General features: G+C 44.5%; 1 protein-coding gene across 1 annotated transcript in view; it reads right to left on the bottom strand.

Annotated features, from left to right (window-relative positions):
- ARHGAP26 (Rho GTPase activating protein 26) overlaps positions 1-17048 on the bottom strand; it is a 305883-nt gene that overhangs the window by 134915 nt on the left and 153920 nt on the right. Inside the window, exons 12-14 of the mRNA XM_084635724.1 lie at positions 14948-14984; positions 4561-4626; positions 3171-3245 (exon numbers count right to left, since the gene is read on the bottom strand). Coding sequence (XP_084491850.1) covers positions 3171-3245; positions 4561-4626; positions 14948-14984 — 178 coding nt within the window. The remainder of the gene's footprint in view (positions 1-3170; positions 3246-4560; positions 4627-14947; positions 14985-17048) is intronic.

Raw genomic sequence — 17048 nt, 5'->3', positions numbered from 1 at the left:
GTTTTGATCTAAATAGTCAACATTTGAACAGGATGTTGCTTTTACATTAAACGCATTAAGTCCAAAAAGACCGGGGGGGGGGGGGGGGAGGAGCAGAGCTCAGTTTGGCAGTGCCTTTACGGAGAGCTTGTGTCAGCCTGGAGGCTGGAACTCAGCAAAGATACTCCCCTTGGGTTCTGTTGTTAATATGAGGAGGTCAAGACATGCCCTTTTCCAGCCAGACAATAACAATATTGAAGATCAACAGGGATTAAAACAAATTGCAACCTACTTGGGTGACACCCCTAATCTTCTAGCCTGCCAGCAAGCTTAGGGCTCATTGCTATGCTTCAGACATCAGCAGCTAATGAAGACATGGCAGGCAAGACACAAACACTGACTATATCACCACATTGTGAGGCATGAAGCCAAAGACGGAGTGTCTTCAGCTACTAAGGAGATGATGTTTTTGGATGGTGGCCAAAACTCTTGATTCCTCTCAGCACTAAAGAACCCACAAAGGACCAAATCCAGCTATCTGTTACAGCCAGGGAACCTTATACTGAAACAGATATATTTGAGAGAGCGGAACCGAGGCCATGATTTGGCCCACTGTGTGGAGCCAGTAATTCCAAATGCTTTGATAGTTCTTAATACATGCATTCTGGTTAAAAAAACTAAACAAAAAACCAGAGGTCCTGGCATATCAGATCAGATTGTGCGGTAGGTGCACCCAAAGTAGAAGCTTATGTTTGCCAGTGGCCAGTACCTAATGCTTTTTTGAGCCAGGCTGGCAAACATATGACCCATGAGATCGATCCAACCCAGATGATATAGTTACGGGGCCCATACGGAGAATCTGTGATAAACTTTCGTTAAAACAATAGCCTTTATGGCTGCAGAGATAAACTTCCAAATGTGAACAGAGTGTGACTGATGCAGTGGTGTCTGCCTTAGTCTGAAGAGAGCCTGGAACAATGACGTGCAAGTGTGACCGCCTCTGTCCCCGTTAACCTCATTGGACTATCAACTTTAAAGCGCGATTACGAAATTTCAGTGTCAACATTAAACAAGTTAATCACTGATCACTTTAGTACACAGGGTTGGAAATTGGAGTTGCTGCAAGGAGGAAATGCAGAGGGGAAAAAACAGAGGAGGATCAAAGATTGAGAAGGGGGAGAGAAATCAAGAGAGGACAATAGAGTGGACAGAGCGGCAGTCCAAAGGGTAGAAAGCATAGTAGTCCCAAGGGGAGCAGATTTTCCAGCGAGTGATGAATGTGACACTAAGGCACTGAACAAATAACTAAAATATTCAGTTACAGACATCTAGTAGTTAGAGACATATCCTAATTCATATTGGCCTACCAGGCACTAAACAGCATGAGATGGGGTTAGAATGCTACCACTGTTTACAACTGTTTACAACTTTTCTTAAGTGTTTTTTTTCATGCATGTCTAGGGTGCTTGGAGCTCTGGATGGGTATTTTTCCCTATGGAGTTATTAGAGCTAAAGCAATAAATGAAATTCTAAATGCAACTGAAACAGGGCTGAAAATCACATGCTTCAACTTACAGCAGGTTACCTCTTTGGAAATCCATGTGGAAACGTCCTCCTGTCATGGCTTCATTTCAGATTCCAGAGCGGGAAAAAAAGCACAGAACTGCTCTCTTGTGTGAGCAGCTGTATCTGTTCTAAGTTCTGATGCACTTTTGCATTGATATATCAACCTGCCCATGCAACGCTTTGGCTCCTGTTGCACATTGCTACTGCCACATGAACAGGGCCAGCAAAAGGGGTAGGTGGCACAGGTGACTGCCTGAGACAGCAGATTTTCAATGCATAGTGAAGTGAGGAATGCCCCTACCTTGATCCCGAAGAGTCACTCCCACACGCTTGCAGGGGCAGCAGCACTAAGTGTGGGTCAGCCATGGACTGCAGATACTGCTGCTGGTAGGATGTGAATGGGATTGAGGGACTTGCAACCCCTGAGTTTTGTGGCAGAGCACAGAGTGGAGAGACAATGCCCCCCACCTTGATACATTAAATGAAATTTTGGGGCCCAGCTGGGTCTGCTTTGACCTCTGAGGTACTGAATCTCACTATTCAGTTGTGCTTAGCTAGGAGGTCTTCAGTGTTCAAAACACCCAGGATTTGTAGCTCTCCATACTTCACAGAGAGAGCAATGGAATTGTGAAGGCAGAAGGCAGACTGCAATGCAGAGGGGCTTAGCACAAAGTTGAAACCGGGAAGGAGATGGTGACACATTATCAGGCTGTTCAGCATACACAGAGAGAGGAATAGTAGCCTTGAACTTCCAACAGGAAAAATCTTTCTGAGGTGGGAGGGACGTCTGAAGGCCTGACTAGGACTCTGTCTCAAGTGGACATTCTCAAACACTGGGCTGAACCTCGTTGGTCAGACAGAGAGCCCTAACATGTCAGCCCCTTCTGCCCTTCCCTTTAGCATATTCATCTACAGGTAAAGAAGCTCTTCCAGGAGGGAGTCTATTGAAAAACCAGATGAAATTATGGAACAGTCACTGCCCCCCATAATCCCACAGCAGCTAAGCCCACCACATACACTTGCTATCCCCATCCAGTTAATTTACACTATACGCTTCACACTCTGACCAACTGTTAGGATGGCTGTGTCGAAGTCTGACCGACAACAGGGTTCTTTTATGACCTGCTATGGGAGGAAGTTAAAAACAAGAAAGTGGATGGGGGAGGGCTAAAATAACTCTGCTAGTAGTAAACATAGCTGGACAGGAAAATTAGATCTAAAGGGAGAGCAACTAGAACCATGAGCAACATGAAATAGAGACAAAACTACTGGAGACAAGAACAGAGGGAGCATGTGGCAGGTATAGGAATAAAAGCTAACATACGGTTCAACTATTTTTCTGAAGGTTACAGGCTGCATTTGGGAAGACTGCCAAGATTTGCAAAGCATACGAGTGTGGCACAAGCAACAGACCAGGTGAAATAAAAGCCCCTTTAAAGTGAATGCCCTACACAATTCCTAGTGTTCCAATCCCCACACTCTCCTGACCCCTCACAGAACATGTTAATGAGAATTCATTTCCCAAAGTGGAATTCCCACCCCAGGTTCTGGTATTTCGACGACAGCCTCCGTCATCAGGGCTGGTAATAAGCTGCTTCCCTCTAATGTGGATTTGAGACACTTACCCATTAAGATACTCAATAGCTTTTGAACTCTGGAGTTTACTCCAACAATTCGGTAGAGCCCTTGCTCATTGATCCCTGGAAAAATAAAGAGGTTGCTTAATTAGGGGAATGTTAAAAGATTAACATTTCTTTCATTTCCTTGGCTTTGCTAATAGCTGCAGTAATTAAAACTTCCACCAGCTGCATGCAACACTCTCAGCCTGGCTGTTCTAGAAAGGGTTGAGATTTGGTTCTGACGTCTGGGTTTTTATGTATTTATTACGAAGTGTTGTCTCCTGATCAGCTCAGGAATCAGAAGATGGTGGTGGACAACAGAAAGCAAGGAAGCACCAGACACAAATATTTGATTGGCAACAGGCAAGTGGGTGGGTGCGCTGAGGAGTCTGATGTTGGTCAGGGACCGTGTCTTTCCATGTGTCAGCAGAGTGTGCAGCACAATGTGATTCTGATCCAAAGTAAGGCTTATGGTAGTACAGAAATAAATAATAAAGGACAAACAACACAGATCTACTTTGCTGTTACAGACACTAGTCAAAGGACCTGACTAACTGGAACTGAATGTTCCTCCAGTCTTACTGAAGGGAATGAGAGTTGAGGGCATTTTGACCTTTGCAGGTCTAAATAAATGTATTGGCTTTGTTTGCCTTTTTTAAACCAGGGTTTTCATCACAGCCAGCATGTTATTTGAACAGAGTTTGTACCACGGACAGCAGGAAAATCTCAATAATGCAAACTATTTTTCTTCATTTAGGGCGTTGCAAAACTTCACCAGCCTGCAGCTCTTCAGTAACCACCGCATACTCTATGTCCTTAGGATATGAGCCTCAGCAGCACTGCAGTATGGCAAATACTCAGTTCCTAACATCACCCAATGTTCTGAATTCCCTTACAGGTAGGAAGGAGAACAATGGGCTGGGACTCAGGAGACCTGGATTCAAGTCTGGATCAGCTACAGATTTCCTGTGAGACCAATGGGCAAGTCACTTTCTCTTACCTGTGCCCACCCCACCTGTAAAATGGGGATTTCTCTACTTTACAGGGGTATTGAGAATAAAATTCATATTTGTTTGAGAGGTGCGCACATTAAATTATACCCAAAATTAGATTTCAAATTAAATTCCGCTCCCAATTTTAAAAATCTAGCCCAACATTTCTTTGTTTATCCTTCAGTTCCTGAGATCTGCTTAACACCTGTGTTCTCCAGTTATTCAAGCTAAAGTACATGGCCAGCTAGGACATCTGTGCCAGCCTATAATGAGGTATATCAAACATGAGACTCTGAGGGTTAATAAGTCATTTCTGTGCACAAAAAGAGAAGGTAAGCACAGACAATGCTAAAAACAGATGCAAGACCTTCCCTAAAAAAAGGGCATCTGGTGAACTACTATACCTCTTGTTTCGACAGCATGTATGCATTTCCTGATAATGCTGAATCCAATATTATCCAACTGAGCAGCTGAAAGGAAAGAAAAAAACTGATAAAACACTTAGCCAATGGGGACGATTTCACAATGAGCATTCCATTCATCCAACAGAATCATCTCCAAGATTGAAACAGATATTGTATTGCTTTTTAAAAAATAATTTGGGGGGGATAAATTTGGTGTCCACAAAAGAGAAAGACTAACGCACTAGCTTTCTTCAGAAACAATGCAGGCAAGTACATACATACATGCTCATACATCTCATTTCAAACCCCCATGCTGTTCCAATCCTGGGGCTACACACAGCTCTGCCAATGCACTTCACTTTCAACCTGCAGCACCCCCTCCAATTCTAGTACCAGTTCCCTGCAGAGATGCAGGTTTGTGCTTGTTCACGACATTCATTCAGGACCAGGATGCTATCTCCTGTATGGGACTTCTGGCTGGGAGGTCTGTCAGTCTCTCTCATTTGCCACAAGCCACATTATTTCAGATGACCAGTCTCTAAACATTCCACGAGTCCCCTACTTCGCCTCCTACGTGAGTTATTTCCTTCCTACTCTCCATCCAGCTGAAACATGATCACTGTTGCTGGAGGGGTGACTTTACCTTGAGGGTTTCCTCCTGTGTCAGACTTCTGTCTGCCTAGATATGTAGGGGGATTGGTTCTTTTGACTAAATTTCATGTTTTGCTTATTTTATTTTTTTAATTGTATGATAAGGTTGGTGCGTTTTGATTGATGCCCTATAAAATGTGCTAAATAAGCAACTGGAGAAGGAAGAAAGGTGACCAAGGGCAGACTGGAAGGTAACAACTGGAAGAGGCTGGAGGAGAAAAATAGGAGTGGGGATGAAGGGAGAATGGAAGGAGGATGGAAAATGGGAGGTGAAGGTATGTAGCAGTGAGTGTTACCCAGTGAAGAGAGACTGGAGGGATGGAGTCCTTTGGCAATGGAAGAAGGGAACAGATGATGGGGGTATGTATCTGAATTGCTGGCTGAAACAACGAAGGGCTCAAAACTCTTTAAAGCAATGTTTTCCAAACTGCACCCCATGGCCCACTGCGCAGTTGGTAGTGATCCAAGAAGCCACATGGTGCTGAGAGATTAGAGTACAAGGAGACTTTGCCCAAGGAGGAGAAAACACCTATCACCTTAAAGACACTACATAATACTTCCCTAACACGGTAAGTAAGCATTGCGAGTTGACCTAGGGAGGAGAATGGTTCAAGCAAATCACAAAGAGGTGGAGATGTTTCCTCAAGACACAATCTATCGAGATGTGTCCCATGCTACAAAAAAAGTTTGAGAACCCGTGACATAAACCAGCAAGAGAGATCTTGCACTGTGATTGGTTGGTTCTCCTTCACCATCTAGGAGGGAACACAGCCAACTCTAGTCATGACTGACCCACACAGGATTCAAAAACTAACCTACTCCCCTGATGAACCACCTTGCATCCTAGGAGCATTATATTATTCAAGCAAACACCTTTGAGTCCCAGGCTGTAAAATGCCCAATTAAAAAGGTTTTCCCCTTGTGGCTCGCACACAATACAACAGATTTCCCTCCCTCCTTTGCAGACTTGCACAGTGGAACTAGAATCCTTTCTTCTATTAGTGCTAATGAAATATTTATTCTGTGCAAATTAGGATGTCCTAAAGGAATCCAACTCTTGAGCCTGAGAAGAGGATCTAAAAATTTCATACTAATGGAATATAACTCAATTAACTCGTGCTGTTGCAGTATTTCAAATTTAATTTAAACAAGTTACTAATACTTGTACCCAAATACCTGCCGGGATCCTGAGGGAATACTTATCCCTTAGTCAGCTCTCAGTCAGTACATGGGGCACACTGCCTCCAGTCAGCTGTTTGTCAAGGAAAATTACTTCTCTTATTTGCAGAGATTTGAGAAATATGCAGAAACTACCCTGAAAGTGCATTCAAGAGCGTGCAGAACTTTATGCACCCCCTAAAAGTCCCATTACAGAGGAAGCATGATCTAGTGTTTACAGGAATGAGAAGAAGTCAGGAGAAACGGGATTTATTCCCAACTCTACACAGACTTTGGACAAGTCATTTAACCTCTCTGTGCCTCAGCTGTCCCATCTGTGAAATGGGCAATAGAGTACTTCCCAACAGTGCCTCACAGAAGCGTTGTGAAACTGAATTCATTAATATTTTTAAGTGCTTTATGGTCTTTGGATGCAGGAGCAGAGAAAAGTACTATTTTATTTCCTCCTACATAAATACAGGTGAACATCAAATTTCAAAGACACAAAAAGGTACTATTTCTGGGCTCCCAGAGGAAAGTTTCAGAGTCCAGGAATCATGGCGGCTTCACAACAGGAGCAGTGCAATATTTTTCCTTTACCCCTCCCCTGACATTTGGTAATCCAAAAGCACATCGAACACACAGCTGATTCACAACAATAGGACAGTTTGTTGGTTGTCCGTAGCTTGCAAGGTGCAGCCCCCTTACTAGTCAATTTTACCTGTCACCCCAAGTCATCTGTTCATTTGTTTTAAAAGTTCTGTGCTGATACCATTACTAAAATGACGAATGGCAAGAGAAACAGAGACAATATCACTTCTCTAAATTTATTTTTCTAGGAAAACCTGCTGAAATGCTGAGCCAACACACACACGTTAAAGAATGCTCACATTACAGAACATTCACAATGGCTATGAAGTTTTACATGTCTTGCTAACTGCCATGGGTCCTTTAACAGCCCTGCTATTCCCCAGGAACAGATACAACGGATTATGTGGGGTACTGTGTTTTAGTTTAGGGTTTCAATAGAACAAATCAAAACAGAGCAAAGCTATTTAGGTCCACTTCCGACCTCTTCTGCCACACGACCCCACAAACCTTAGGCACTCAATATAGAATAAACTGGATATGGCAGGCCTACTACTACTTTGACAGTCTTTAACGTAAGCAAATTATTTAAAAAAAACAGTTCCAGCAAAACCAGAGTGCCCGACTACTGATTAGGAGTGCCTTGGATTTCAGGTGCCCAACACTGCAAAAGGGGCCTGATTTTCAGAAGGGCCTCCCAAAATTACTGATCAAAATTTAGGTTGGAATGTTTTTTGCTGTCAGTATGGCCTACCCTGGATTCTCCCCAACCCCTCCAGCTGCTACTTTTCCCTGCTCCCCTGCAGCTTCAGTTAAGTTCCTTCCATGTTTGATATTGAGAACGTGAAGGTTACAAATGGGCATTCTCCCTCCTGCGCAGTTTATTCCAACTCCTGGAGATTCATCTTGAGCCCACTGCACCACTCAGTACTGACTGAGTTACAGCTAAAGGGATCATAGCAAGACCTTTTAACAGTGTTTGCCAAGACAGAGTGAGGAAGCAGGAGCAATCCTTCCATATGAAAGTGACAGAGTATAATCCTCCCCAAGCTGTTGAGTCAGCTCTTTATGCTCCTTGCTGAGCTCTGGATCAGGAAAGGTCAGGGATTTATTTGCAATCTTGGTATCCTTATGCTCTCCAGAAATATCTAATTAAATAAATATCCAGGCAGCCTTATTTATCCTTTAATTTGACTTTTAATGAGCACCATAAAAAGCTTGATTTCCACTCTCCCTCACAGAAGCTTCTTTTTATCTCTCTTGTTTACTCACTGACTTAGCTCAGAGATGACAGATCATAGCTGCATCTGGAACTACTAATGCCGTGATCCTCAACACCCACGCCATTCACCCTAGGCAGCTCCGTGATCTGCAGCACAAGGCTTCAGCTTGATTTTCCCCAAGTCAGCAGTCAATTCCCCCATTTAGAGTATTTTTGCTAACATCTGATGTTCTGGGAGTGGATGGAATGAGTGCGTGTGACTGAGAGTTTGTCTACATTACCGGCTGGATTGAGGGGCAGGGATCGATCCAGCGGGGCTCAATTTATCGTGTCTAGTATAGACGCAATTAATCGACTGGCAATCGCTCTATCATCGATTGTACTCCACCTCAACGAGAAGCGCAAGGGGAATCGATGGGAGAGTGTCTCCTGTCAACACGCCGCAGTGAAGACACTGTGGTAAGCAGATCTAAGTACGTCGACTTCAGCTACATTATTCATGTAGCTGAAGTTGCATAACTTAGACTGATCCCCCTCTGTAGTGTAGACCAGCCCTCAGTCTGTTGCATTTTGAGCTAGCACAGTGAGCTGCGGACAGGAGTTGGAGGCTAATGGCAGCAGAGAGAGTGATCCCTCCCATCTGCCTTGAATACACATGGTGGCCAGCATGCCTCTCAATTCTCTGTAATAAGGGGTGTTCCTCATCCCCATCCTATATTCTCTCGCTCATATTGTTATTTATTTCCATTAGAAGTGCAGAATTGCAAAGATGAAGATAACTGTCATTTACTAACAGAAACCGAGCTTCTGCTCTAATTATTCGTTCATTTTGAGCCTCCTATCTTGCGACTGGGCAGTGGCAGGCTGAGAGGTACAGTATGTGGAACCAAATTTCATGGGATGCGGCTTGCCTCGGTGTTTCCCTATGCCCCACTTCAGTGGATGGATGTGGGTCAAGCACACACACGTACAACAGTATTATTGTAGAAGTATTTCAATGCACAACTGACCAGAGTATCAAACCAAGATAGTATTCACACTATAATCTGGCATATTTTAATCAACATTTGACAAGCACCACCATTATTCCAGCTTTTTTGCTAACTACTTATCCTGTTTTATGCAACATCTTGAACTACTCTAGTTGGGCCCGTCTCATCTTGAATTTTTGCCATGTACATTATTTCTATTTAATCCCTTAATTCCATCGTTCTATGCTGACACTGCAACTACCTGAGAATAGGGGAAGGGGGAAAATCAGCCTCAGGCTGATCTTGCTGAATCCAGACTTACAAATGTCACACCACACCAGCTACACAAGATCAAACAGATTCCTCTGCAGACATTATACAGCTTTGTGTTTTAGAGCAGAACAAAACAAAAACTATCTCAAAGAGTTTTACGGAATTAAACACCAACGGAGGGAGAGATAAATGAAGAAATGGAGACCAGGAAACACGAGATTTGTTTGTGTGATTTAAAAGATGAAGAACTGATGAGATGCCAAGATGACAGGGAAGAGGAGCTGCAAAGCAGAAGGCTCTCGCATTGAACACATTCTCACGGAAACTGGATGTAGGACAGAGATCAGGCCAGTGTGGGATAAGTGAAGGGAGTGAGGTGGTTTGTAGACAGCATAAGGTCTATGAAGAGTTTATAAAATTAAGGTGGACAATTTTGAACCAGATTCTGAAGTGAATGGGGAGCCAGTGGAATCAGAGAAGGAGGATGCAGTCATTCATCTTCTTCCTGTACCAAGTCCAAATGCCCTAGAGTATTTGTTTTCAGAGACTAGAGCAGGGCAGCAGAACATGACAGGTCTTCTGGATTTTGCTAACCAAGGAATTAAAATACACTTAGTGTTAGAAGTTCATTGAAATTCATTCCTCCACCCCAGACATCATTCCTCTCTCAAGTCACTCCCTTTACTCTCTAAGCAGAGCAGGATAAATTACTTTATAGGATGCTGGCCCCTCTGGCCACTCACTAGCTTATGACAGGTTTCAGAGTAACAGCCGTGTTAGTCTGTATTCGCAAAAAGAAAAGGAGTACTTGTGGCACCTTAGAGACTAACCAATTTATTTGAGCATGAGCTTTCGTGAGCTACAGCTCACTTCATCAGATGCATGCCGTGGAAACTGCAGCAGACTTTATATATACACAGAGAATATGAAAAAATACCTCCTCCCACCCCATTGTCCAGCTGGTAATAGCTTATCTAAAGTGATCATCAGGTGGGCCATTTCCAGCACAAATCCAGGTTTTCTCACCCTCCACCCCCCCACCCACAAATTCACTCTCCTGCTGGTGATAGCCCATCCAAAGTGACAACTCTTTACACAATGTGCATGATAATAAAGTTGGGCCATTTCCTGCACAAATCCAGGTTCTCTCACCCCCTCACCCCCCTCCCAAAAACCACACACACAAACTCACTTCCGATGGCTCCGTAAACTAAGACAGCAGCCAAGAAGCAGACTTCAGTACAACATCCTGGGTCTCAGACCACTGCAACTAGGGCAATAAAATAGCCTTGTTGGCTCTGGGAGTCAGGACTTAGACACAGACTCCACAGGAGCAATCAATCACTGAATCAATTTTAACATCATTGTAGGGAAGTTCCATACCCAGGATCACATGGCAAATAACCTAGCCAATGACCTAGTCTCTGGTGCTCCCTGTCCCTGGAATCAATTTGAACAGAGCTGGTCATATGTACAGTTCAATTCATACATGCTTTTTAAAGGGCACCAGACCACAGTTGTATCTTTGGACACATGAGCAGCTGCTTTAGTTTGGGTTACCATATGAAAAAAATCGGTTACCTACCTTTTGTAACTGTTGTTCTTTGAGATGTGTTGCTCACATCCATTCCATTCTAGGTATGCGCACGCCCACGCACCCCATCGTCGGAGACTTTTGCCTTAGCGGTATCTGTAGGGTCAGCTGTGGCACCCCCTTGAGTGCCGCACTCATGCGTCGGTATATTAGGTGCCGCTGACCCTACACCCTCTCAGTTGTGTCTTGCCGGCAACTCCGACAGAGGGGCAGGAGGGCGGGTCATGGAATGGACGTGAGCAACACATCTCGACGAACAACAGTTACAAGAGGTAGGTTACCGGTTTTTCTTATTCGAGTGCTTGTCAATGTCAATTCCATTCTAGGCGACTCACAAGCAGTATCCTCGGAGGTGGGCTCGGAGTTCACAGTTTGGCAGATAAAAGTACTAAGAAGGCTGTAAAAAAACCACTAATGCTCTTGCAATCTACAAGACAAGGCGTTCCAACCAACTGTCACAGGCAGTAAGAAGGAACTGAGAGCGCGTAGGGTTGGTGGCACTTAATATACCAATGCATGAGCACCACACCGCCGACCCTACGGATACTGCTAAGGCAAAAGTTTCTGACAACTGTGCATGTGAGCGCACACACACCTAGAATGGAATCGACATGAGCAAGCACACGAAAAAGAAGAATTGCCAGAGGTCGACTTAATAATATTTTACTTTTATGTACACACCTTTCACCTGAGGATCTCGGTGCACTTTACAAACACTAAATGCAGTCTGTGAAGTAGGCAAGCAGCCTTCTCCTCATTTTGCAGATGTGGCATGGCGAAGGAGAAGCTACTGAAAGACAGGCACCTTTGCCCAGGCCTTCCCAACTGATTCAATCCTAGATTCTCAGTGGACTAGCGAAGCTGCAGGCAGCAGAGGAACGTGGTGTTTGATCTCCTCTCGAATGCCTCAACTTAAGCTTTGAAAAGCACCCAGACACCTTGGTGAGAAGGGTCACTAAGGGTATGTCTACACTGCAATTGAAAACCCCTGGCTGGCCTACATCAGCTGACTCTGGCTCTCGTGGCTCAGGCTAAGATGCTGCTTAACTGTGGTGTAGACATTCAGGCTGGAACTGGAGCCTGAGCTCTGGGACCCTCTCCCCTTGCAGGGTCCCAGAACTCAGGCTCCAGCGGGTTCTGCAAATTCAACACTGCAATTAAACAGCCCCTTAGCCCAAGTCAGTTAACTTGGGCCAGCCCCGGGTGTTTAACTGCAGTGTAGACACACCCTACGTGGACTTACTACTGCTGTAACTAGTGACTTTCCCAAAGCTACACAAAGTCCGTGGCTGGGAATAGAAGCCAAGAGGAAACAAAGAATCAGCTAACCCACTCTCTTCCCCTTGAGAGTAAAAGTACACTGTCCCTACAATGCCACTAGTCCCTACCAGAGCCAGAATGGAGGTCTGGCTAGGACTTAGCCATACTGCCAACCAAATACTGGGATATTTACTCACACTGACACTGCACAAATGCACTCTGGGAGACATCTCAAGTACAAACGGTGCTATCAGACTAAGTTTTAATCTCTCTTCCCTTCAGCAGGGTCAGACACTGGTTTGTGTGGCACAGAGCCCCAAGCTGTAACCTACATAGTCCCTGAAAGAATCAGTAAAACCTTGGTTTGTCACTGTGTCCCTAAGGAACCAGCTATTAGTTTGAGAGGAGGCATGTCAATATATTGCAGCTCCAACTGAGTGAATTTAGAGACTGGCTGGGACAATGCAAGCGACACTAATTGTACCACTCAGAAGCAAGGCTAAGACAAAGTTAGCAGCACTGCACAGCCCACCTAGGTATCGAATTACCTGTAATTGCACCATCTTGTATCACTCACCACCTCTATAAAAAACAACACTGACAGGGATGTAAATCTTGCCTGGGAGAGGGGGGAAAAGTTGTGGGGAGAGGAGCCGGGGAGTGGGGTTGAAATCATTTTCTGTTTGTCAGCACCAGTGGCTGGCAAGGACAGAAAGGGAAGCCATGCCACCAGGCTGCTCGGTCCGCTGAATGTCAGACCTATCAGATGAAGGAGCTCAATGTCCAGAAGCAAGTCTGAAATTCCCCATTAGTGTGTATACCCTTTCTCAGATTCAGGAGGGGAAAACATTCTATTTATAAGCCGCACCGGGATCCCACAGCAACAAAGGCCTATGATCTCATGGGGCTTTCATCTTAGCCACCAGCTGCCTAAAAATGGCAACAGGACTCTCGTCCTCCTGCCCTCAACACTCCAGCCCTCCCTTAGCTCATGCCCTTAATAAAGCTGCCAGTGATCTGTTCAAAGAGTTAGACACCAGTGGGAGCTAAGGAAACAGACGGTGTGTAAATAAACTTGCCTGTGATAAGTGGCCCAAATGAATATAAAGGGTCCAGACTGCCCCTCAAGAGGGCTCCCCAGATTTATTGGGGCATTGTATATGGAGAGCCTAAGCCAGGCATTGCAGAGCCAGTGTAGGCTTTGCAAACTTAGTGTGCCTTAAACAAAGGGAATGATGGGGAATTAGAAAATGCAAGTGACCATGGAAAGCTTCCCAAGGACGTGTGACCTGAACTCTACCACTGGCAAGGTGCAGTGTGTTTTAAAAGTAATAATAAAAACTGCGATCATTTTGCAACCTGACCATTTACAAGAGGTTACAGGCCCAGGTTAAGGTTCTGACTGATCTTTGTTCTCTTCCTCCTGACAATTGACCTGTGCCTTATTTCGCCCAGCCATAAAATGGGTATATGAGCACTTTGAGCTCCTCTGAGGCAAAGTGTCATATAAAGACAAAGTATTACTCCTTTGCACAGCCCTCTGTGAACATGAAGCACTATGTCAGGGCTGGGTGTTCGTCATTTTGCTTTGCACGGAAACACAAAAATACCAAATGTGATTAAAAACCACATGCAGCCAATAACTAGAGATGAATTCATATCAGGAAAAGGGAGGCGGGGGAGTGGAGGAGCAAGAGCTGAGAGCAGCTGCAAAAAAAAAAAAAAGCATTTACAAACCTTCCCTCACTTAGTGTCTATGTCCTACCACAGTGAGAGGAGCTTCCAGGCAACTGTGAAGACAGGTTCCTGTCCCAGAGAGCTTACAATTGAAATATTTACTTGTTTAAAAAGAAAGTGGGCTTCAGTGTGCCCAGTAACATTAGGTGCTCTTAAGAGCTTTGAATAGCTGCAATTTGGAGGATATCTATGCTAGCCCAAACCTATTGAAAACGGTCCAATTAAGCATTTTAAGACATAGGAGTTGAGAGGTGGGACAAGGTGGAGTTGCAACACCTAGGAGCAATGGGAGTACTCTTCTGAGTCCAGGAGGCATTGATTGTCTGGGCCAAGGAGTTAACAAGTCTTTAAGATCCATCTTTTGGGCTCTTTTTCAGAGATCTGACTGGGCAGGGTCTTCCCAGTGTATCTGTTGGCATTGGCTTGCTCCATAAGACTTTCACACAACATAGTCCGAGTCCTCTTTTGGCAAAAAGAAGGCTGGCCTACTGGGCCCTCCCATTGGTTGAGTTGGAGAGACGGAAGGATTGGTGTGGTTTATTTTTTTATTTATTTATAAATATCAATAATATTAAACAAAATCATACTTGCTTTTTATAATCATCACTCTCATATATCAAGCTCTTAATTCCTCAGAGTGCTTTACAAACTGATGCAGATCATCATCATCCCCCCAATTTAATGGATGGGGAAGTCTGAGCATCATGCTCCAGTGCGGATGAGACAAGAATTACAGTCTCACCTCCCAGTTTCTTTTGTCTCATTCAAAACTGTTCCATAATTACAGCCAAATATAAGCAACAGACATGGCCAGATCAGTAATGACTGCATGCTGTGATGGCGTGCAGGGCAATTCCTATTCGCGGCACCTCCTCCTCACAATGCATCAGTTTTCCCAAGCAACAAGATCTTGCTCTTAAAAAAAATACTTACTGCCTTCACTTTGATTGTCTTTGTTCAAGTTGTAGACCTGGAAAACAGAAGGGAAGTCTTTAACCTTTTAGTTATATAAAGATTCCACATGTAGTTACTTGAACAATTATTATGCATTATTTACAATACACAAATGCCTAGAGGCCCCAGCAAAGATCATAGCTCCTTGGTGCTGGATACAGTACGAACACATAGTAGGAGACAGTCCTCGCCCACAAGAGTTTACAACCTAAACAGACAAGACCACGAATAGGAGAAAGCTAGAATTATCATCTCCAGTTTCCCGGGGGCGGGGAACCAAGGCACAGTGAAATTAGGCAACCTATCCAAGGTCACACAAGGTCTGTGTCAGAGCCACACACATAGGTCTCGATCCCAGTCCAGTATTTTAACCACAAGACCTTCCCTTCCTCAACAATTCTGTCTTTAGTGACATGGCACCATTAAGTCCTGGTCACTTTCACGTCACCAAAGATGCATCCTGATGGGCACTAAAAGCTAAATCCTGTTAGCTTACCACAGCTAAAATCCCTGTCAAGATGTAGGTTTCAGGGTAGCAGCCGTGTTAGTCTGTATCCGTAAAAAGAAAAGGAGTACTTGTGGCACCTCAGAGACTAACAAATTTATTAGAGCATAAGATTTCGTGAGCTACAGCTCACTTCATTGGATGCATACAGTGGAAAATATAGTGGGGAGATTTTATATACACAGAGAACATGAAACAATGAGTGTTACCATACAGACTGTAACAAGAGTGATCAGAAAAGGTGAGCTAAGAGACTGAAGTGTTCTCCGACTGGTTTTTGAATGTTCTAATTCTTGACATCTGATTTGTGTCCATTTATTCTTTTACATAGAGACTGTCCAGTTTGACCAATGTACATGGCAGAGGGGCATTGCTGGCACGATGGCATATATCACATTGGTAAATGCGCAGGTGAACGAGCCTCTGATAGTGTGGCTGATGTGATTAGGCCCTATGATGGTGTCCCCTGAATAGATATGTGGACACAGAATAAATGGACACAAACCAGACGTCAAGAATTAGAACATTCAAAAACCAGTTAGAGAACACTTCAATCTCTTTGGTCACTCGATTACAGACCTAAAAGTGGCAATTCTTCAACAAAAAAACTTCAAAAACAGACTCCAACGAGAGACTGCTGAATTGGAATTAATCTGCAAACTGGATACAATTAACTTAGGCTTGAATAAAGACTGGGAGTGGATGTGTCATTACACAAAGTAAAACTATTTCCCCTTGTTTATTTCCCCTCCTACTGTTCTTGTAAAGGGCTGGAAATGGCCCACCTTGATTATCACTACAAAAAGTCCCCGCCCCTCTCCTGCTGGTAGTAGCTCACCTTTCCTTACCATACATTACAGTCTGTATGGTAACACCCACTGTTTCATGTTCTCTGTGTATATAAAATCTCCCCACTGTATTTTCCACTGAATGCATCTGATGAAGTGAGTTGTAGCTCACGAAAGCTTATTCTCTAATAACTTTGTTAGTCTCTAAGGTGCCACAAGTACTCCTTTTGTCAAGATGTAGTCTAGCATGTTTGAAGTTCTGTTGGTTGCTTCTGTTGTCTGTTAGGAGGGAGCTGATCGCCCATTCAGCTAACATATCATGATGGAGGGGCCGGTGGGCCAAATTTAGTGAGTGGTGTTGTGACCTGGCACAGGGGGCACCAGTGCCCACTGAGGGCCAACCCCTGAGCAACACTGCGGCTCCGTGCGCCAGGTCGCAATAAGTGAAGTGCCGGGACAGGCATTACCATGGCAGGGTGAGTGCAGGGTAGGCTCAATCTCCAACCTCCCCCCTGCCCACCACCACCCTGAGACCACCTCTCTGCTCCAGGCTGGGAAGAGGGTTGTTGTGCTGGGGGAAGAGAGTGCTACTATGGGTGGTCACTGCCCCCTCCGCAGGGCAAGGAGGAAAAGGTGGAGGAGAAGGATGCTGGCCTGTGATTTTGGACTGCGGGTGGGTTGCAAAAAAGGAAAAAAGCAAGCAGTTGGTGGGCTGCCTTACTAAAAAGTTTGGGAGCCACTTCAATTGTACACTTCACTCCTTATCATTCACATGAGGCAGATGGGC

Source organism: Lepidochelys olivacea (genome assembly GCF_965140295.1).
Source record: "Lepidochelys olivacea isolate rLepOli2 genome assembly, chromosome: 8".
NCBI classification, from domain to species: Eukaryota; Metazoa; Chordata; order Testudines; family Cheloniidae; genus Lepidochelys; species Lepidochelys olivacea.
This window is presented reverse-complemented; position numbering and strand designations above follow the sequence as displayed.